Here is a 23749-nt window from a genome sequence, read left to right as displayed (position 1 = left end):
GCCTAAGCTAATAAGTAAAAGATTTTAATTTTGAACCCAGGACTGTCTCATCTAAGCTTGTGTTCTTGACTGCTGTTTTCCCCCAACAGAAAGAAAAACACATTAACAATGTGAATTTTCAGTTTTGTGAAGATTATTATGAATCTCTTTTCTGAGACCCTTGAGGCCAGAATGTTTTGGACACTAGAAATATTACCTGTGTACATGCCAGGGACTAGGGCAGTATTCTATAACTCTCCAGCTTAAGTTATGAATATTCACATTGATGCCATAAACAAAGACTAAGTAGCCCTATACCAATGAAGATCAGATTTTTTTTGCCAAGAAAATTTGCTGCAACCCTATGAAAATCTTTTAGTTATCAATGCTTTTTAGATTTGATATTACAGATGGACTGTAGACCTGTAATAAATGTAAAAAGAATTTGTGCATGTTTATTTCTCCATCTTTATTCTCTGTCCTTAAGCAATTGAGTTTAAGTGTCAGAATATATTAAATTTAGTATGGTAACTTTGTGTTCCTTTTGTGAAAGAAAGGACTTTTTTGTGATTTGGGCAGGAAGTTTGAATTTTCTATTTACTGATAATGACCTTTGTCATTTGGTCTTATAATTGAGCTGTGGGTATAGTCACCCTCTAATACTATTTTTAGGCAATTTATCATCTCAAGTTCCCCTTAAGAGACTTCTGAACACCTGGACAAACAGATATCCAGATGCTAAAATGGACCCAATGAACATCTGGGATGACATCATCACAAATCGGTAAGACGTGGTCCCTTTAAGTCAAATGTGGATTGTTTTTTGAAATTATTGGAACGGTTTTTCTTCCAAACCATGGTTTAGAGAAATGTGGGATTTGAGCCTAGTGCAGCTGTTTTCCATCCTTCCTGTTTCCCATGTAAGTAGTTCCGATAGAGCTCTCTGTGTCTGCGTGTCCTCTTTCCCGCTTGCCCTGTGGGGACGCTGCTGTCGGGAGGTGCTGGTGGCTGATCCTGAACCTGCACCTCTAGGAAGGGAGACAGGGTCAGTGTGCATTTGCTCCTCTCACAACGGAATGTTAAGTAGTTAGATGACAACAAAGAAGACGACTACATAATGATTTTTATTATCCTATTTTTTATAACTAGGATTTTTGACATTCTTGCCTCCTACCTCCCAACTCCATTACACAGTCATGTGTCACTTTCCCAGGTCTCAGGTCATTTTCATGTCCTCATCTCCCATCCTGTAACTACCCTGTGGAATCCATAGGGCGGGTACTAACCATGTAATAAAATCAGAGAGGTTTATTGCACACAAATGTGCGTAGGAAATAGGACTTAAGGACTCTGACCCCAAGTGTCATTCTCCCATTATTTCCTCCACTACTACTTTTTTCTCTTTTTAACTTTTCATTTTGAGATGAGTTCTTATGGAAAAGTTGCAAGAAAAGTAGTACTCTCCTGGGTGCTTTAACCCAGATTCACTGATTTTTTAAATAACATTTTAAACATTTTTCCATGGTAGTATTTGTATTTTTTCCTTTTCTACCAGACCCTACATATTATTTATTTTCGGAACCAGTTGTGAGCGTAAGCTGGATACATCCCTTTGCCTCGTTATAGATCAGTGTTCATTTCTTAAGAAAAAGAATTTTTTTTTTTATATAACTACTGTTCAGTGATGAACCTCGGTGCTTTTATTTTTCCTCTACAGCCCAATTTCAGTTTTGTCAATTGTCCCAGTAATGTCCTTTGTGGCATTTTCTCTACCTCTTCGACAAGATCAGTACAGAATGATGGACTGCATTTATTTGATGTGTCTTTTTAGTCTCCTGAAAGGCTTTGTGTATCCTAATACTGCCACTTTTGAGGAATGTTCCTCTGTTTGGGTTTGTCTTATGTTTCCTCATGGTGGGACTCAGGTGATCTGTCTCTGGCCAGAATACTTTTCAGGCTAGCAAATCACACGTGGGGCACAGTGTCCATCTGCCTTTTACTGGTGATATTTTTTTTTTTTTTTTTTTTGGATACAGAGTCTTTTTGCCCAGGCTGGAGTGTGGTGGCACAATCTCAGCTCACTGCAACCTCCACCTCCCGGGTTCAAGCGATTCTCCTGCCTCAACTCCCCAAGTAGCTGAGATTACTGGCACGCACTACCATGCCTGGCTAAATTTTGTATTTTTAGTAGAGATGGGGTTTCACTATGTTGGCCAAGCTGGTCTTGAACTCCTGACCTCAAGTGATCCTCAAGTGAGCCTTGGCCTCCCAAAGTACCGGGATTACAGGCATTACCTACCATGCCCAGCCTGGTGATAATAATTTTGATTATTTGGTCTCTCCACTGTATAATGCGATTTTTTTGTTTTTGTTTTGCAACTAACAAATAAATGTGGGAGCTGCTTTGAGACATACAAATGTCCTGCTTCTCCGAAGACTTATCCCTCTGTATTTCGCGTTTGTGGATGACTCCTGGCCCAAACCAGTGTTGACAATAATGATTGCAAAATAATAATTTCTAACTCTACCATTCATTTATATTAGTCTACATCTTATTGTAAGCAGGCACCCTCCCTTCTGTTTACTTACTTATTTACTTTTTAAAGATTATCAATAAAGACTCAGATTCAAATTTTATTTAGTGGGATATAACCTACTACTGTCCTTATTTATTTTGTGTTCAATTATCTCAGATTTGGCCAGCAGCTCCCCTTTAAGCTGACAAATCAGGCTCATCTTACCTGTCTTCTCCTGTTTTCTTTTAGAAATGTCATGGTTTTAGGTCTTACATTGAGGTCTCTGATGCATTGGAAGAAAATTTTTGTAAATGGTGTGAGGTAGGGGTAGGTGTTTACTTTTTCCATATAGATATCTATCTAGCCCCATTTGTTCAAAAGTCTTTCATAATTGAGTCGCCTTGGCAATTTTTTTGTAACTCAATTGACCACGTATGTGTGGGTCTATTTCTGGATGCTCTATTGTAGCCCTTGCTTTGTGTTTTTTTCACAATAGCAAACTGTCTTCATTTATATCACTTTATAGTACGTGTTGAAGTCAGACAGGATGAGTTCTCGAACTTTTCTTTTTTTGAGACAGGGTCTTACTCTGTCACCCGATCATGGCTCATTGCAGTCTCAGCCTCCCAGGTTTAAGCAGTCCTCCCACTTCAGCCTCTCAAGTAGCTGGGACCACAGGCATGCACCACCATGCCTGGCTAATTTTTTTGTCTTTTTTTGTGGAGACAGGGTTTCACTATGTTGCCCAGGATGGTATGTAACTCCTGGACTCAAGCAACACACCCGCCTCAGCCTCCCAATGTGCTGGGATTACAGGCATGAACCATGGCACCTGGCTCAACTTTCTTTATGAAAACTACTTTAATTTAGTTGATTTGCATTTCTGTTTACATTTTAGGGTCTGCTTGTCAATTTGTATAAAGAAAAACTGCTGAGATTTTGATTGGGACTGTATTGACTATAGTTTAATTTGGGGGAGTTGCTATCTTAACAATATAGAGTTATCAAGTTCATTAATATGGCATATCTCTGTTATTTTAGGTATCTTTAATTTCAGTGATTTGTATTTTTTCAGTATGGAGATCTTGGATGTCTTTTGTGATTTATTCCTAAGTATTTTGTGTTTTTTGGCACTGTTATAAATGGATTTATTTTTTAAATTGTATTATTTTCCAATTATTTGCTGCTAATGTAATTGCTTTTTATATATTAACTTTGTATCTTTGCTAACGTGGTAGTTTTAGTTCTTGTTTTGCAGATTCTCTGGGATTTTCTATCATATCATCTGCCGATAGAGTCACTTTTCTTTCTTTCTGAACTTTATGCCATTTATTTCATTTTCCTGCTTCGTTAAAACCATGAGGACCTCAAGTACAATCTTGAATATATGTGTAAAAATGAGCATCTTAGTTTTATTCTTGATGTTAGAGAAGACAGTTCACTCACTCAGCTTTAAAAAATAATTTTTTTGTAAATGCCTTTTATCAGATTGAGGAAATTCCCTTCTATTCCTGGTTTTCTGAGAGTTTTGTTTTATCGTGAATGAGTGTTGAATTTTATCAAACACTTTTTCTGCAACAGCTTAATCATATTGTTTTTCTCCTTTATTGTGTTTATGAAGTATTACTTTGATGCTTTTCAAATTTGAAGCCAATCTTGCATTCTTAGGGTAAACCCAATATGGTCATGATGATCCCTTAAGGATTTTAGCATCTACATCCAAGTGGGATATTGGTGTGTAATTTTCTTTTTTGTATCATCTTCATCAGGTTTTGGTATTAGGGTTATCATGGCCTCATAAGATGAGTAAGGTATGTTCCCTTCTCTATTTTAAAAAAAGTTTATGGCCAGGCATGGTGGCTCACGCCTCTAATTCCAGCACTTTGGGAGGCTGAGGTGGGCGGATCACCTGAGGTCAGGAGTTCAAGACCAGCCTGACAAACATAGACAAAACCCGTCTCTACTAAAAATATAAAATTAGCCGAGCATGGTGGCACATGCCTGTAATCCTAGCTACTCGGAGGCTGAGGCAGGAGAATCGCTTGAACCCGGGAGGCAGAGGTTGCAGTGAGGCAAGATCATACCATTGCACTCCAGCCTGGGCAACAAGAGCAAAACTCTGTCTCCAAAGGAAAAAAAAATTATAGAAGATCCTCATTATTTCATACTTGAATATTTGATAGGATTTACCAGTGAAACCTATCCTATTTGGGCATGGATTTTCCCTTGGGGAAGATTTTTGATAGTGTATATAATTTCCTTAGTTGATACTGATAGAGAATTTAAACTTTCTATTTCTGGCTGGGCATGGTGGCTCATGCCTGTAATCCCAGCACTTTAGGAGGCTGAAGTGGGTGGATCATTTGAGGTCAGGAGTTGGAGACCAGCCTGGCCAATATGGTGAAGCCCTGCCTCTACTAAAAATACAAAAATTAGCTGGATGTGGTGGTGGGCACCTGTAGTCCCAGCTACTCAGGAGGCTGAGGCAGGAGAATCACTTGAACCCAGGAGGTGGAGGTTGCAGTGATCAGAGATTGTGCCATTGCATTCCAGCCTGGGAGACAGAGCAAGATTCCGTCTCTAAATAAATAAATAAATAAATAAATAAAATTCTATTTTTGTGTCATTTTTGTTAAATTGTATTTTTCACTTTGTCCATTTTCTTTTTAAATTTCTGCCTTATTTGTTTTTTAAAGTAAATTTGTCCATTTCATCAAAGTCATCAAATTATTGGTGTAATGTTCACATTATTCTCATCCTTTTTATTATTTGTAGTATCTGTGGCGGGAACCCCCTTTTTCATTCCAGATATTGGTTATTTGTGTTCTCTTTTTTAACACTTGATTCATCTGGGTAAAGGTTTGTGTCAGTTTTGCTTTTTCAAAGGACCAGTTTTTGACTTTGTTAATTTTCTTTATTGTCTTTATTGTTTTCTATTTGATTTCTAGTATCGTCTTTACTATTTTTTTCTTTTCCTCTTACTTTATATTTGCTTTTCTTTTTCTAGTTTCTTTAGGTGGAAACTGTTGATTTTACCTTTTCTTCCTTCTAATATAAGCATTTAAAGTTATTTGTATCCCTCTAAAGTACTGCTTTAGCCGCATTCTGCAAATTTTGGTATGCCATTCAGTTCAACATATTTTTCTAACTCTCATGTGACTTGATCTATTAAATATTTAAGTGTTTTAATTTCCAAATACCTGGATTTTCTGGCTATCTTACTGATTTCTAAATTCTACTGTGGTCAGAAAACACCCTCTGTATGGTTTTGCTCCTTTTAAATTTTATTGAGACTTCTTTTATGTGCCAACGTATGGTCTATTTTAGTAAATACCCATGTAAACTTGAAAATTTTTGTATATTCTGCAGTTCCTGGGTATCAGGTTTTATAAATTTCAATGAGATCAAGGTAGTCAGGGATACTTTTCAGATCTTCCATGTCTTTACTGCTTGTTTGTGTAGTTCCATCACTGCTGAGATAAGGATGTCAAAATCTCCTATGATTGTAGAATTGTCTATTTCTCACTTTAATTCTGTGTATTTTTACGTACTGTATTTTGATTCTGTTATTAGGCACATACACATAGATAACTGCTGTCTTCCTAATGAAATTATTTTTATTATACATTAAGTTCTGGGACACATGTGCAGAATGTGCAGGTTTGTTACATAGGTATATACATGCCATGGTGGAAATACTTTTTTTTGAGATGGAATTTTGCTCTTTTTGCCCAGGCTGGAGTGCAGTGGCATGATCTTGGCTCACTGCAACCTGCACCACCCAGGTTCAAGCCATTCTCCTGCCTCAGCCTCCCGAGTAGCTGGGTTTACAGGCATGTGCCACCACACCCAGCTAATTTTGTATTTTTAGTAGAGACAGGGTTTCGCCATGTTGGTCAGGCTGGTCTTGAACTCCTGACCTCAGGTGATCCACCCACCTCGGCCTTCCAAAGTGCTGGGATTACAGGTGTGAACCACCGTGCCCTGCCAAAATACTCCTTTTATCGTTATGAAGTAATGATATATTGATGTGTGTGTGGATGGATTTCATGTGTGTTTAATCTGTGAAGTAACATATAATGAAAACACCACTAGATAATACTGTACTTTCAACAGTCATACATATTCTAAAGAACATATGTGGTTTTCCTCACATATTCTTTAGAACATAAGTATGTGTCCTTTATTACACTTACCACACTGTACTCATCATTTATTCCTAAGACCCAAGTTTTTCTCTTGTGTCGTTTTCCTTTAGCCTAAAAATCTTCGTTTAGCAATTCTTGTAATGCAGGTCTACTTGTGATGAACTCTTGTTAGTTTTTTTCCTTCTCTGAAGATATCTTTATTTCTCTGTCATTCCTAAAGGACACTTTCTCAGAATGTATAATCTGGGTAGATTCTCCCTGCCCCTTGTAGTATCTTTTGGCTGCTGTGTCTCTGAAGATAATGTCCTCGTTATTCCCACTGTTGTGGCCCATATGTAATGTGTCATATTTTTCTGGCTGCTTTCAAGATTTTTTTTCTTTATCATTGGTTGTCAGCGTTTGATTATGATGTGTCTAGGCCTGGTTCTCTTTGAATTTATCCCATCTGAAGTTCACTGACCTTCTTGAATCTGTACCTTTTTGTCACCAAATTTGGGGAGTTTTCAGTCATTGTGTTTCTTCAAATGCTTTTTGTCCAAATTTCTCTTGGTCTGTTTGTGGGAATGCAGTTACACATACATCATGCCTTTTGACATTATTCCATAGGTCCCTGACTCTGTTCATTTTTATTCAGTCTTTTTTTGTTGTTTATTCATCAGATTAGATCATTTCTATTGATTTGTCTTCAATCTTACTGTTATTTTCTTTTGTCTTACTTGTTCTTCTAGTAAGTCCGTCTAGTGACTGTTTTGTCTTAGGTATTGTATTTTCCAGTTGTAAACTTTCCATTTGGTTTATTAAAAAATATTTTCTCTTTTTCTGCTAAGATACGCACCTTTTCATTTATTGCATGTGTTTTTTTCTTGACTTCCTGGAGTGTAGTTAACATAGCTGCTTTAAGGTCGTTATATGATCATTCCAGCATATGGGTCAGCATAGAGTTGGCATCTGTTTTCTGTTGAGATGGATACATTCTCCTGATTCTTTTTATCGGTTAATTTTTGAATGTAACTTGTGAATATAATAGTCCCTTCTTACCTGTAGGAGTTCAAAGATCCCCAGTGGAATCCTGAAACCATGGATAATACCAAACCTTATGTATACTGTTTTTTCCTATACATACACACATATGATAAAGCTTAATTTATAAATTAGGCACAGTAAGAGTAACAGCAATAACAATAATAGAATAATTCAAACAGTATACTATAATAAAAGTTATGTGAGTGGGGTCTGTCTCTCTCAAAATATCTTATTGCACTATATCTCCAGTAACTGAAGCCAGGGAAAGCAAAACTGCAGGTAAGATAAGGGGGACTACTGGATTCTCTTGTGTAGATGCTGGCTTATAATTCTCTAGCTGGCGATCTGTTTAGATAGTAGGCTCTGTCTTTCCTTTTGTTGGTTGAAACCTCAGTTCCTATCCAAACCTGTGCTGTTTAGAGTCTGTCTGCACATGCACACTTCAGGGCAGCCTGAGCCTGGTGGGTTCATGTGCAGAACTAGAGGATTTTTCTCTGGTTCTCTCCCCTCCAGGATTCTCCCTGTAGCCCCTGTCTGCCTGGGCTCCTTTTCCTGTTCCCCTGGGTAGAATGCAGCAGGCTTGCCTTAAGGATCTCAGTCACATTGCCACCACACTCCACAGGGGCAAAAGAGAATAAGACAAGAGAGGAAACAGGAAGCTTATCCCAATAGCAGACCCTCCCAGTTTTGATTTCCCTGCACATACATACAGTCTGCCATCTTTTATTCACCCAGAGTTCTTGGGGAGTTGTATTTTATCCAGTTTCTAGTTGTTGTCAGCAGAGGATAGGCCACAAGGGGCTCACAGTGCCATACCAGATCCAGACTCTTGTTTTTAGAAAAGATGGTTCTCTTCTTGGTTTATTCTCCCTGATTTGATGTGAGAACATGTCACGCAGTGTAACTCTTCTCTGCCTTTAATTTCTTCCCTCTGTCTGAGACTCCCTTGTCAACTTCACTCCTAAAATTGCATGCACCCTTCACAGCCCAAGGAAGTCTGTCTCATTCTGTGGACGTTCCCACCTCCCTTTCCTGAGATCCCAGGCATTTTATTCACACTGGTAGGAGACATTTATGGATCCAGTCATTCATTATTTATTGAAATGTTAATCCAGTACCCACTTGTATTTATTTTTGGGATTAAAAACTGAAAGCTTAAAATCAGTGGCAGCTTTGGGGAATGAGCCAGCACTGTGGTTGGTGTGGGGATGAGGAGCCCAGAGCAGTGTGGTGAGAACAGGAAATGGCCAGCAAGGGTTGTATCTTGGGAGTGACAAAAAAAAGAGGGAAAAGGAAAAAGAGATGTGAAGCATGATGGTTTATCTTCCTACAGTGTTTCCTTCTCCCCTCCCCTCCCCTCCCCTCCCTTCCCCTCCCTTCCCCTCCCCTCCCCTCCCCTTTCCTTTCCTATCCTTTTTTCCTCTTTTTCCTTTCCTTTTCTTCTTTCCTTTCTTTCTTTCCACACACAGGGTCTTGCTGTGCCACCCAGGCTGGAGTGCAGTGGTACAATCATAGCTCACTGCAGCCTCAAACTCCTGAGCTCAGGCGATCCTCCTGAGTAGCTGGGAATACAGGCTCACACCACCATGCCCAGCTAATTTTTACATTTTTTGTCGAGATGAGGTATCACTGTGTTGCGTAGGGTGTTCTCGAACTCCCTGGCCATACTGTTTCTAAGAAATTGGTAATCAGTTCCTGGAAAAACAACAGAAATTTACATGATTGTTGATCAGGTATGAGCTTTGTATATTAGGGCCCTTTGTCAGTGTTACTAATATTAATAGAAATAAAATTACTTGGACAGAATCATACATGTAAATTATGATTCAAATAAAAAGAATTTTGAAGTTGGGCATGGTGGTACACGCCTATTGTTTCAGCTTCTTGGGAGGCTGAGGCAGGAGGATTGCTTGAGCCCAGGAATTCAAGGCTGTAGTGTGCTATGATTACATCTGTGAATAACTACTGCACTACAGCCTGGGCAATATAGTGAGGCCTGTCTCTAAAATAATAGTAATTTAATAGCAACCTAGACTTATCTTTTAAATTTTCATGGCTGGGCATGGTGGCTCATATCTGTAATCCCAGCCTTTAGAAGGATTCCTTGAGCCCAGGAGTTCGAGACCAGCCTGGCAACATAGCAAGCCCCCGTTTCTACAAAAAAAATGTAAAACTTAGCTTAATGTTGTAGCATGCACCTGTAACCAACCCTCGCTGTTTGGGAGGCTGAGGGAAGAGGATTGTGTGAGCTTAGGAGGTCGAGACTGCAGTGAGCTGTGATTGCACCACTACACTCCAACCCATGTTGGAGTGCAACAGAGCAAGACCCTGTCTCAAAAAAAAAAAGAAAAAAGAAAATTTTCAGTGATTATGAACTGTTTACTGTTACATATTTATCACCTTAAGTTGGGACATATAAGGAGCAAAATGGCTCAACACAGGGTATGTTACCCATTCATCAAAAGATAAAATTTAGGCCAGACATGATAGCTGACTCCTGTAATCCCAGCACTTTGGGAGGCCAAGGCAGGTGGATCACCTGAGGGTCAGGAGTTCAAGACCAGCCTGGCCAACATGGTGAAACCCCGTCTCTACTAAAAATACAAAAATTATCTGGGTGTGGTGGTGCACGCCTGTAGTCCCAGCTACTGAGGAGGCTGAGGCAGGAGAATCGCTTGAACCCGGGAGGTGGAGGTTGCAGTAAGTCGAGATCGTGCCACTGCACTCCAGCCTGGGTGACAGAATGAGACTCCATCTCAAAAAAAAAAAAAAAAAGTAGGCCGGGTGCGGTGGCTCACGCCTGTAATCCTAGCACTTTGGGAGGCCGAGGTGGCCAGATAACGAGATCAGGAGATCGAGACCATCCTGGCTAACACAGTGAAACCCCATCTCTACTAAAAATACAAAAAATTAGCCGGGTGTGGTGGCAGGCGCCTGTAGTCCCAGCTACTCAGGAGGCTGAGGCAGGAGAATGACGTGAACCCGGGAGGCAGAGCATGCAGTGAGCCTAGATCGTGCCACTGCACTCCAACCTGGGCAACAGAGTGAGACTCCATCTCAAAAAAAAAAAGAACAAACATTTACTAAGGTATAGAATTTCTGCCTGTAATTGCTATCCAGCAGCTTCCTATTCCTGAGTCTGTGACATTGTCTCATTTTTCTTTGTGTAGATGTTTCTTTCTCAGCAAAATAGAGGAGAAGCTTACCCCTCTTCCAGAAGATAATAGTATGAATGTGGATCAAGATGGAGACTCCAGTGACAGGATGGAAGTGCAAGAGCAGGAAGAAGATATCAGCTCCCTGATCAGGAGTTGCAAGTTTTCCATGAAAATGATGATGATAGACAGTGCCCGGAAGCAGGTGGGTACTCGTGTCTGTCCTCCCTACTGTGTCACAGGATTTTGCCAAATTGGCTTTTCTCTAATTTTAGCTTTTCTTTAGAGTCTGAACCTTAAAATAATTGGTAAGTGTCATTTTTTTTCTCTCTTTATAAGTAAACTTGGCTGGGTGCAGTGGCTCACACCTGTAATTTCAGCATTTTGAGAGGCCAAGGCGGGTGGATCACTTGAGCCCAGAAGTTAGAGACCAGCTTGGGCAACAGAATGAGAGCCTGTCTCAGAGAAAAAGGAAACTTGAAGGAGCACTTATTCAACACTCTCCAGAAAGCCTCTAGAGTTTTATATTCCTGGTTAATCATTTCAAAATGATTGTTATCTGTTATTTGAAAAGGAGATAAACCAAATGTCAAGTTTGATCTTTAACAAAATGAATCCTTACCAGTTAGTTACAAATTATTTTTAGGTTTACTTTGTAGGAATTATCATTTAATACTAGGACCCCTTCTTGATATTAAGTATACATTGCTTAAAAATTGCATGTAATCTATTTAAATGTATATAATCTTTAAACATACTACAGAAGCTTGCTATGTTAATGACCCTATATCAATTGCTATTGCAAGGCAAAGGATGATATTCTAGTAGAAATAATACTTCTTTTTTGTAGCTTTAAATGCTCATTTATACATTTTTCTTTGGATGAGTGTAATATCAAGTAAGAATTTTTATATTGCAAATAACATAAAATCCAATTAGAGGCAGGAAGAGCAGGAACTGGATGAGAGAAGAGCAGGGTGTGGCCAGAAGGGGCGATCCGAACTGAAGGACTTAGTGGTGAGGGAGTTGGGGTCATGGGGAGAGGACCCCAGTGTAGTTAGGAAACTGTCTGGCATGATGAGGGGAAAGACATGTTCCCTGCCATTGTTACTGTCTAATGAGAGTGGAGGCTGCACACATGATGACAACAGCACTGGTGGGCAAAAAAGAGAGATGTCAGCAAAGCCTGGAGGGCGCAGGGAAGAGAAGAGCTTCTGCCTTGGACAGGGAGGTGTCTGGGGAAGGGGGATGTGATTTAGGGTAGGCATTATGGGCATGGAAGGATTTGGACATGGGATGGCACTAGGTTTGCAGAGGGCAGGAGACTGCATCCTTGCAGGGATCAGGAGGCCATTGAAGGTTCCATGCATGCTGGCCAGTTGTAAGCTGTGTGGGAGATTGACAGCTCTGGTGAAAGCAAAGGCAGAGAAAGACCAGGAAGCTCCACATTAGGGGAGTGGGGTGGGAGTGAGCAGGGCAAGGGAGGTGCTCTGTAAGGAGATCCAGGAGAATCCGAGGTGACAGGAGTGATGAGAGTGTCTGGCTGGGAACAACTCGGATTTCTAGCCTGGGTGGTTGAAAGGGCAGTAATTAGGAAGACCAAAGTCTGATGAAAATGTCTTTTGAAGCTTGAGAGAGAATTAGAGGTGTAGATTTAAAAAGACATCCATATAAGGAACTAAATAAAAAATGGGTCAATTGTATTCAGAATTAAAACTGTCGTGCCTTACCTGAGAAGCTGAAGAATGTATAAAGACAACTCATGTAATGGAAGAAACTATTTCCTGATCACATATCTGATAAGGGTCTAGAATCCAGAATGCATAAAGAATGCTTCACAACTGAACAACAAAGAGTCAAACAACCTAATTAAGAAATGGGCATGAAGTGTTTGAATAGACATTTCTCCAAAGAAGATAGGTAAATGGCCAACCAGCTCATGCAAAGATGCTCAGTATCACTAGGCTTGAGGGAAATGCAAATCAAATCCACAAGGAGAGACCACTTCACACCCACTCAGATGGCTGGAAGCGAATACACAGATAACAAACCTTGGAGAAGTTGGGGGAAACTGGAACCCTTCTGCACTGCTGGTGGGAATGTAAAATGGTGCATCTGCTGTGGAAAACAGTCTGGCATTTCCTCAAAAAGTTAAACATAGAGGCTGGTCCAAGTGCAGTGGTTTTTACAACTAATTGATCACAACCATTTAAGATTTCTTTGTTGATTCTCCGCTTCTGATGCTTCACTTGACTATACTTAAAAAAAAAAAAATGTTGAGGCCAGGCGCGATGGCTCATGCTTGTAATCCCAGCACTTTGGGAGGCCGAGACAGATGGATCACCTGAGGTCAGGGGTTCAAGACCAGCCTGACCAACATGGTGAAACCCCGTCTCTACTAAAAATACAAAAATGAGCCGGACGTGGTGGCACGTGCCTGTAATCCCAGCTAGTCGGGAGGCTGAGGCAGGAGAATCGCTTGAACCTGAGAGGTGGAGGTTGCAGAGAGCCAAGATTGTGTCACTGTGCTCCAGCCTGGTGACAAGAGCAAAACTTTGCCTCAAAAAAAAAAAAAAACAAAACAGTTGAACCTAGAGTTACCATATGACCCGACAGTTCCACTCCCAGACCCATGAAAAACAAAAGCTTAAGCTCACATGGAAATTCATACACAAATGTTCACAAGAGTATTATTCAAAATAGCTGGGAAGGTGGAAACAACCCAAATAAGATGTGGCATGTCCAGCCAGGTGCAGTGGCTCAGGCCTGTAATTCCAGCACTTTGAGAGGCCAAGGCAGGTGGATCACTTGACGTCAGGAGTTTGAGATCAGTCTGGCCAACATGGCGAAACTCCGTCTCTACTAAAAATACAAAAATTAGCCAGATGTGGTAGCACACTCCTGTAATCCCAGGTACTTGGGAGACTGAGGCAGGAGAATTGTTTGAACCTGGGAGGCACAGGTTGCAGTGAGCCGAGATTGCACCATTGCACTCCAGCCTGGGCAATAAGAGTGAAACTCCCATCTCAAAAAAAAAAAAAAAAAAAAAAAAAAAAAGGTGGCATGTCTGTGCAGTGGAGTATTATTCAGCCATGAGGAAAGAAGTGCTGACAGGTGCTGCAACATGCATGAACCTAGAAAACATCATGCTAAGTAAAAGATGCCAGACACAAAATCACCACTTATTTTCTGATACCATTGTTACAGAATGTCTGGTGTAGGCAAATCCATAGAGACAGGAAGGGAATTTATGGTTGCCAATGGCTGGGTAGCGACTCTGAACAGATAGTGAATTTCTTTTTGGGGTAATGAAAATGTTCTGGAATTAGGGGTGGTGGTTGTACAACTTCGTAAATATACTAAAAAATACTGAATTACACACCCTGCACCCCCGCCTCCCGGAATTTTTTTTTTTTTTCTTTCAGACTTGATCTGTTGCCCAGGCTGGAGTACACAGCAGCTTACTGCAGCCTCAACCTCACAGGTTCAAGTGATCCTACTACCTTAGTGTCCAGAGTAGCTGGGACTACTCTGGACACTGGTGCCAGAGTAGCTGGCACGTGCCATGGTGCTGGCTAATTTTTTAATTTTTTTAAAGACGGGGTCTCACCATGTTGCCTAGTCTGGTTTCAAATTCCTAGACTCAGGTAATCCTCCCTCTTTGGCCTTCCAAAGTGCTGGGATTACAGGCCTGAGCCACTAAACCTGGCCTGAATTGTACTCTTTAAATATGAATTATATCCCAGTGATAAATTTAGAGACATAATTGAAGCTAAAGAAATGGATTCGCTACTCTAAGGTGGATTGTTTCGTGCAAAGGGGGAAGCAGGCCAATTAGAAACTTCTGTCACTTGTGTATCATCATACCACCTTCTCTCTTTTTCTTGTATTAATACAGAACAATTTCTCACTTGCCATGAAACTACTGAAGGAGCTGCATAAAGAGTCAAAAACCAGAGACGATTGGCTGGTGAGCTGGGTGCAGAGCTACTGCCGCCTGAGCCACTGCCGGAGCCGGTCCCAGGGCTGCTCTGAGCAGGTGCTCACTGTGCTGAAAACAGTCTCTTTGTTGGGTAAGTTGACCGCATTTATCCACATATATCTTAAAGGGCTGTGTTATATTGTCTTGTGTATCTTCTTCTTCTTTGTGCTGCATCATCTGACATTTGGGAGGTAAATCTTTGCAGTAATTTTAGTGAATATAGCAAAGTGAGCCAGAGAATGATAGTTTAATTATTTTGAAACTTTGTGTTTGCATATAAGATGTAAACAAACATGAAAAGCCATTTCAGCCTGGGCGCAGTGGCTCACGCCTGTAATCCGAGCAATTTGGGTGGCCGAGGTGGGTGGATCACGAGGTCAGGAGATTGAGAACATCCTGGCCAATGTGGTGAAACCCCATCTCTACTAAAAATACAAAAACTAGACCGGGCATGGTGGCTCACGCCTGTAATCCCAGCACTTTGGGAGGCTGAGGCAGGTGGATCATGAGGTCAGGAGATCGAGACCATCCTGGCTAACACAGTGAAACCCTGTCTCCACTTAAAATACAAAAAAATTAACCAGGCATGGTGGCGGGCACCTGTAGTCCCAGCTACTCGGGAGGCTGAGTCAGGAGAATGGCGTGAACCTGGGAGGTAGAGCTTGCAGTGAACTGAGATCACGCCACTGCACTCCACCCCAGATGACAGAGCAAGACTCCATCTCAAAAAGAAAAAAAAATTACAAAAACTAGCCGGGCGTGGTGGCAAGCGCCTGTATTCGAAGCTGCTCTGGAGGCTGAGGCAGGAGAATGAACCTGGGAAGTGGAGGTTGCAGTGAGCCAAAATCATTCCACTGCACTCCAGCCTGGGTGATGAGCAAAACTCCGTCTCAAAAAAAAAAAAGCCATTTCCTCCCAAAATAGTTTAGTCTTTAAGACTACATTAAAGGAAGAAAGCTTTCTTGGGCAGGTTTGGGTCTGGTCCCCCATTCTGTTGCCCTGTGTCTGAGGGTGTGTGCTAGCATTCTGATCAGGCATGATCCAGCTGGGTTCCCAGACCAGCTCTTAAGCATCAGCCTCAATAAAGGTGTCTAGAGGAGAAGCACTCTTTGTACGCTGATCCCAAGAGCAGAAGATCATCCTAGTTGGATGTGGTGGCACGCACCCGTAGTCCCAGCTACTGGAGAGCCTGAGGCAGGAGGATGGCTTGAGATCAGGAGTTCGAGGCTGCAATGAGCCATGATTGTGCCTGTGTGAGTAGCCACTGTATTCTGACCTGGGCAACATAGTGAGACCCTGTTTCTAAAAAAAGAAGAAGAAGAAGAAGAAAATTATCCTGATGATTGCTAAATAATTATATGGGCTTTTTTGAGGGGAGGAGGAGGAGTTTGCTGATGTTACTATTAGTATCCATATACCCATATAATACACAGGGTATGGTTGTAGTTCGTAACAGCCTTGCATGATAAGCAGGGCCAGTAGTTGTGATCCTGTATGTGAGATAACTCTGGCAGAGAACTGTCAGATCATGGGCAAGGAGGGCATGTGGTTGATCAGGCCTTCTAGTTTCAACACTGTTATTGCACCTCTGGACACTGCAGACTTAACCAGCGTTGGTTCAGCTCCTTGCCCAGAACCACACAGTCAGAGCAGAACTAGAACTTTAAATGCAGCAGTGCCTGTTGCTTCATTAGCTATGGGCCACAGTGCCAATTTAAAGATCTACTCTGGATTATTAATATATGTAGAAACATATTGGTACCCATTTCCTATTCTTTATAACAGAATTAGGTGCTTTGAAAAATTGCAGAATGATGATACTTGAATAAAAAGTTAATTCATAAAGTTTCAATTGCTTAGCCTCTGTGGGCTTTGATACAGTTAGTTCTAACAAAGAACATTTTTCATGAATATGTGAGTTCAAGAAATTCCCTAGTCAGTATTTGAAGTCAGTTTCTTATACTTTCAACATTTATTCTTATTAATTTCTTAATAGAAAACAAGTTTTAGGCCAAGCACGTTGGCTCACACTTGTAATCTCAGCACTTTGGGAGGCCAAGGTGGGCAGATTGCTAGAGCTCAGGAGTTCGAGACCAGCCTGGGCAACATGGCGAAACCCCATCTCTACCAAAAATACAAAAAATAGCCAGGCATGGTGGTGTAAGCCTTTAGTCCCAGCTAATTGGGAGGTTGAGGTGGGAGGATCACTTGAGCCTGGTAGGCAGAGGTTGCAGTGAGCCAAAATCGTGTCGTTGCACTCCAGCCTGGGTAACAGAGCAAGACCCTATCCCAAAAACAAAAGAAAAGAAAACTTTTGTAGACAATGAATTTCTTCTTTTTAATTCCACACACACACACAATGTTTTTTTTGTTTTGTTTGTTTTTTTAATCCGACAGATGAGAACAACGTGTCAAGCTACTTAAGCAAAAATATTCTGGCTTTCCGTGACCAGAACATTCTCTTGGGTACAACTTACAGGATCATAGCGAATGCTCTCAGCATTGAGCCAGCCTGTCTTGCTGAAATCGAGGAGGACAAGGCTAGAAGAATCTTAGAGCTTTCTGGATCCAGTTCAGAGGATTCAGAGAAGGTAATACTGGAGGAATGTTTTACGCTAGTGTGCTATGTATGTCTTCAATGTGCAGTGTTCAGGCTATAGGAAAGTAATAATAAGGGTGTTGCTTTGTGTTTTTAAAATATATTTGACAGTTATGCACAGCCAATTTTCTTATGTGGAAAATTGACATACTCTGTGCTTCCTATTTATTTGAATGACACAAATTTTTTAATATTAAAAATCATGAATGTTAAATTTTTTTGAATTAAAAGAACTGTAGGCAGTTCTTTTATGACTTTTGTTAATTAAATTTCCCCACCCATCACCATTCAGACGTCCCACCAGCTTATGGAACAAATAAGCCTTTTCTGCATTTTTATTTAGTGCCTGCTTTGTTTAGCTTCTTGCCGATTATTTTGTTTTTTTCAATAGTTACCTGCTTCCTTCTCATTCACTATGTCCTGCCTCACCTCAGTCGTGGGGCCTTGTCTTCTCCTTCCATGATGCTACCAGCGTCTGTGCAGGACACTGAGTGCAGGAGCCAACTTCCATCTCCCTCTTATATTCCCGACAGCCACGCACTCCACTGACCAGACCCAGCTCTGTGTTGCTTGTGCGCCATCTGGCCCGCGCTGGGCTTGCATTTTTGTTTGGCTGGTTGTTACGTGCTGAGGATCTTACTGGAATTGCTTGCTCCTTCACAGCCAGGGCGGACTCTTGTCTTTCCAGTTCCATAGCTTCAGTGTTATTTTGGAGCTGTTGATCCATTTATGTGTCATGAGTCACAAATGGAAAGCAGAGTTCTTTAAGAAAGCTTCAGTCATGCTCATGGGTTGAGGTCTCTGTGAATTCCAGGTGATCGCGGGTCTGTACCAGAGAGCATTCCAGCACCTCTCTGAGGCTGTGCAGGCAGCTGAGGAGGAAGCCCAGCCTCCCTCCTGGAGCTGTGGGCCTGCAGCTGGGGTGATTGATGCTTACATGACGCTGGCAGATTTCTGTGACCAACAGCTGCGCAAGGAGGAAGAGAATGCATCAGGTGAATTGCAAAATTAAAAAGCTAGTGTTCCATTATGTCAGCATAAAGTCTTATGAATTTTGTACATACCTTTGGTCTCCTATTTGTTTGTTTTCAAATTACAAATATTTTGAAAGTCCTATTGTCTTTTTAAGAGACAATGGCAACCGGGCGCAGTGGATCACTTGAGGCCAGGAGTTCAAGACCAGCCTGGCCAACGTGGTGAAACCCCAACTCTACTAAGAATACAAAAAAATTAGCTGGGTGTGGTGGCCCATGCCTGTAGTCCCAGCTACTCAGGAGGCTGGGGCAGGAGAATCGCTTGAACCCAGGAGGCAGAGGTTGCAGTGAGCCGATATCGACTACTGCACACCAGCCTGGGTGACAGAGCGAGACTCCATCTCAAAAAAAAAGAGAGAGAGAGAGAGAGACAATGGCCTCTCTAAGCAACAAGACCTACATTTAAATGGAGTCAAGTGGTCCTCTGTTTCCATTTGTTTAATTTCTACTTTGATATTTTGCTTGCAGCTTCAATATTACTGGCTCGTGTGGCCTGCTTCATGCTCCTGGAATAAATTCAATAACCACCAGCTGCCCCTTATGTTCCCAGCCCAGGATTCAAACTGTGCTTCGTGCAGAATGGGCATTCTAATGGAAGGATTTGGCTCCAGGATAGATACAAAACTGTACCTGGTGTTTGTTGGTGTAAAGTGGTAGTTAAGAAGAGAACAATGACACTACAAAATACAAGCCAAAAAGGGAAAATGTTAGCATTTAAGGTCATAGTTTATGGATAATTGGATATATTGACCATTGCTTTTTTCTTTGGTGTCCTTGATAGTTATTGATTCTGCAGAACTGCAGGCATATCCAGCACTTGTGGTGGAGAAAATGTTGAAAGCTTTAAAATTAAATTCCAATGAAGCCAGATTGAAGTTTCCTAGATTACTTCAGATTATAGAACGGTATCCAGAGGAGACTTTGAGCCTCATGACAAAAGAGGTTGGTGTCTTTATTCTACTTGGCGGTAAGGAACTTCACTGAACTTAAAGATACGCTTATTTATATCCAAACGCATTAGTGTGTGCAGTGCATGTATTATAGCTTTTCCCAGCCAGCTGTGAATTCTGCTACATTCTGAGGACATAGGTAATCTAAAGCTGCAAAAATGAGTTTTCGCATTTACCCATTTTCCTCTGTGGGTGTTGATAAAAACACTGTGTCTGAACAAGGACCCAGAGAGATGGAGGCGGGGTGTGTGGGATGGTAACGGGATCTTGTGTGGGAAGCTTGTTGCCCCTGCAGATGAGGCTGTGGCCAGTCACATTTGCTGTGCCCAGTGCTCACCTGTCATTTAGCCCAGAGGGAGTGAGCAAGGTTCAGCTTGCATCCCACCTCCCAGGAGCACAGCATCTGCCAGCAGCACAGTGTCCAGAGGGGTCTGGGAGCATGAATGAGAGGTCAGTGTATGGACATGGGAGGAACCTGCACCCTTCCACATGACCTGCCCCTTGGCCCCACCAAGGGCTGCACTGCCAGCTGTACTTCTGTCCTTTGGGCTCTGTCTGTGTGCAGGAGGGCTCCACTGACTTCATTTGCAAAGTGTAGGGCCTCTGAAAGGCTTCATAGTTGACTTTTATAGACGTGTAACCGGAAGATAGGGCCAAGCTTTGAGTTGAAAATTTAATAGTTCAAAAAGGGTTACATGGTTTGTTCTCTATTAGCTTTGCATGGTGAGTTTTTAAATAATGTTGATCTCTGGGCTGCGGGGACCCAGTTTGACTTATAGGGCCCTAACCACTCCCTCCACCTTTTTCTGCATTCTGAATAGTAGACTTTCTCAGTAGGTATTAAACAGGTTAAGGTAAATTCAGAAATGCAACATGTATGTGTTTTTCTTCAAGATAAGTGAGCAAATAACTTCATTATGATTTTGTTTTTTTCTAATATAATATAATACTTATACATGATAAAAACAGCATTTGAATTTGTGAGGACATGAAGTATTCACTCTGCGTTGTCAAAACACCCAGTAGACACGTGCAGTGAAGCCGGTAGCCTCTCTCGTGAGCTTACATGAGCTGTGTAGACTGATCCTTCCTCACACGCCATGCTGTCCTCAGCTCACACATGCACTCAGGAAGCTTGCCCATACTCAAGCCTCACGCTAGCATTCCAGACACATCAGGTTTTATCTTCAGAAGGACACCTTAAAAGTATCAGAGGAAAATGTGAACACATTTTTTTAAATGGTCTTGGAATGAAGAGACAAAAACCAGAATCCATGAAGGAAAATAGTTTGACTTCTATACAGAAAAAGAAAATACCGTATACAAAGTTAAAAAAATAAAAAGCCAGGCGCAGTGGCTCACGCCTATAATCTCACCACTTTGGGAGGCTGAGGCGGGCGGATCACGAGGTCAGCAGTTCGAGACCAGCCTGGCCAACACGGTGAAACCCTACTAAAGAAACAAAAAGCTGTGGTGGCGAGCACCTGTAAACCCAGCTACTCAGGAGGCTGAGGCAGGGGAATCACTTGAACCTGGGAGGTGGAGGTTGCAGTGAGCCGAGATGGCGCCACTGCACTCTAACCTGGATGATAGAGCAAGACTGTGTCTCAAAAAAAACAAATACAAAAAAAAAAAAGAAGAAAAATGTTTGCAACACATATAAGAAACAAAAAGCTGACGTCGGCAATCTACAAAATAAATGGTCACAATAGACCAGTAGAAAATGGTGAGAGGAAATGCATGCGTGATTAAAGGATGTAAGGCAAATAAACATGGAATATACAGCCTCACTAATAATGTAAGGTGAAAATTTAAATTAGACGTTTTTCACTTCTCAGATTGACAGTGATTTTTTTATTTTTATTTTTATTTATTTATTTATTTATTTATTTTTATTTTTTTTTTTTTTGGTGACGGAGTCTCGCTGTCACCCAGGCTGGAGTGCAGTGGCGTGATCTCGGCTCGACAGTGATTTTAAAAGTTGATTATGTGCAGTGTTGGTAAAGACTTTGGAAAGTAGTCAGTCTAATACTTTCAGAAATGAAAATTTGAAAAATTCTTTACCGCGGCTCATGCCTGTAATCCCAGCACTTTGGGAGGCCGAGGTGGGCAGATCACGAGGTCAGGAGATTGAGACCATCCTGGCCAACACGGTGGAACCCTGTCTCTACTAAAAATACAAAAATTAGCTGGACATGATGGCACATGCCTGTAGTCCCAGCTACTCGGGAAGCTGAAGCAGGAGAATCACTTGAACCCAGGAGGTGGAGATTGCAGTGAGCTGAGATGGCGCCACTGCACTCCAGCCTGGGCAACACAGCGAGACTCTGTCTCATAAAAAAAAAAAAAAAAAAAAAAAAATTCCATACCAATGTTTATTAAACAATTTTTAAAGTTGACACTGTAATTTTAGTTGTAGGAATTTATCCTACAGGTATATAGCACAAAGAGTTATGTGTACAGGGGACCAGGCACGGTGGCTCATGCCTGTAATCCCAGCACTTTGGGAGGCCGAAGTGGGTGGATCACCTGAGGTCAGGAGTTCAAGACCAGCCTGGCCAACGTGGCGAAACCTTGTCTCTACTAAAAGTACAAAAATTAGCCGGGTGTGGTGACGAGTGTCTGTAATCCCAGCTACTCAGAAGGCTGAGGTAGAAAGAATTGCTAAAACCCAGAAGGCAAAGGTTGCAGTAAGCTGAGATCACACCACAGTATTCCAGCCTGAGTGATACAGTGAGACTCCATCTCAAAAGAAAGAAATTAAAAAAAAAAAAGGCCGGGTGCGGTGGCTCACGCCTGTAATCCCAGCCCTTTGGGAGGCCGAGGTGGGCGGATCACGAGGTCACGAGATCGAGACCATCCTGGCTTACATGGTGAAACCCCATCTCTACTAAAAATACAGAAAATTAGCTGGGCGTGGTGGCAGGCGCCTGTAGTCCCAGCTACCTGGGAGGCTGAGGCAGGAGAATGGCGTGAACCTGGGAGGCGGAGTTTGTAGTGAGTTGAGATCACACCACTGCGCTCCAGTCTGGGTGACAATGAGACTCTGTCTCAAGAAAAAAAAAAAAAAAAAGAGTTGGCCAGGCACGGTGGCTCACGCCTGTAATCCCAGCACTTTGGGAGGCCGAGGTGGGCAGGTCATGAGGTCAAGAGATTGAGACCATCCTGGCCAACATGGTGAAACCCCCATCTCTACTAAAAATATAAAAATTAGCTGGGCATGGTGGCGCATCTGTAGTCCCAGCTACTCAGAAGTCTGAGGCAGGAGGATCGCTTGAACCCAGGAGGCGGAGGTTGCAGTGAGCCAAGATCATGCCACTGCACTCCAGCCTGGCGACAGAGCGCGACTCCATCTCAAAAAAATAAATAATAAAGTTATGTGTACAGGGATGTCTACTGCAGCATTACCTGTGATAAAAAATTAAAATATTCATTATAGAGCAGTAAACAACATGGAATACTACACAGCTGCCAGGAGGAATGAAGTAGAAGATTTTTCTATACATCTGTCTAAGAACAACCAGCAGCAGCTGTCTCGTGTGATTCCATTCTTGTAACAAAAGACTGTTCTCCTGCACAGAAAGTACCTGGGAGAGTCCAGTGGTTGCCGCAGCAGAAGAGAGCTGGGGGATGGAAGACTTGTTTTGTACTTGTGTTTTATACTTCTGAGTTTTCTTTATTTTGGATATATGTTACTTTTATAACAGATGATGTGAGATGTTTTACTCAGCATTAAGTTTCAGCTCTCTGTTTTAGATCTCTTCCATTCCCTGCTGGCAGTTCATTGGCTGGATCAGCCACATGGTGGCTTTACTGGACAAAGACCAAGCCGTTGCTGTTCAGCACTCTGTGGAAGAAATCACTGATAACTACCCGCAGGCTATTGTTTATCCCTTCATCATAAGCAGCGAAAGCTATTCCTTCAAGGATACTTCTACTGGTCATAAGAATAAGGAGTTTGTGGCAAGGTAGGTAATATTACAGAAATAATAGGTTGATCAAATACTATAGGTTATAAAAATGTGGTTAAAGCACACACGTGGACACTTACATTTGTTTTCAAATTAATTAGAGTTGTCATTGAAGAATAATCTTAGCCGTCGCTTTGTTGAATATATCTATTCTGGGTATGTTACTTGTTATAGGATGTATCTCCTTTTTAAAATACTTTCATCTTACACTGCTAACAAAACATTCTGCTCATATGGTCATGATTGCTTGGGATAGACTAGATGAGATGATTTTTGAAATCAGCTCCTGAAATTGTCCTGTAATTTAAAATACGCAGAACGACTCTTCCTTTTAATTAGGACTCAGTAGATGGCCTCAAGTGTCATCCTGTCCACTCTTAAATGGATTTATG

General features: G+C 41.6%; 1 protein-coding gene across 4 annotated transcripts in view; it reads left to right on the top strand.

The window, feature by feature from the left end:
- The window catches only part of PRKDC (protein kinase, DNA-activated, catalytic subunit), a 181498-nt gene that overhangs the window by 136947 nt on the left and 20802 nt on the right, over positions 1-23749 (top strand). For all 4 annotated transcript variants that reach the window (XM_054498116.2, XM_054498114.2, XM_054498115.2 and 1 more), the window contains exons 68-74: positions 652-763; positions 10837-11026; positions 14720-14894; positions 17201-17394; positions 18217-18397; positions 19218-19378; positions 23143-23354. In XM_054498116.2, coding sequence (XP_054354091.2) covers positions 652-763; positions 10837-11026; positions 14720-14894; positions 17201-17394; positions 18217-18397; positions 19218-19378; positions 23143-23354 — 1225 coding nt within the window. The remainder of the gene's footprint in view (positions 1-651; positions 764-10836; positions 11027-14719; positions 14895-17200; positions 17395-18216; positions 18398-19217; positions 19379-23142; positions 23355-23749) is intronic.

This window comes from Pongo pygmaeus, chromosome 7, assembly GCF_028885625.2.
Source record: "Pongo pygmaeus isolate AG05252 chromosome 7, NHGRI_mPonPyg2-v2.0_pri, whole genome shotgun sequence".
Taxonomy (NCBI): Eukaryota; Metazoa; Chordata; class Mammalia; order Primates; family Hominidae; genus Pongo; species Pongo pygmaeus.
This window is presented reverse-complemented; position numbering and strand designations above follow the sequence as displayed.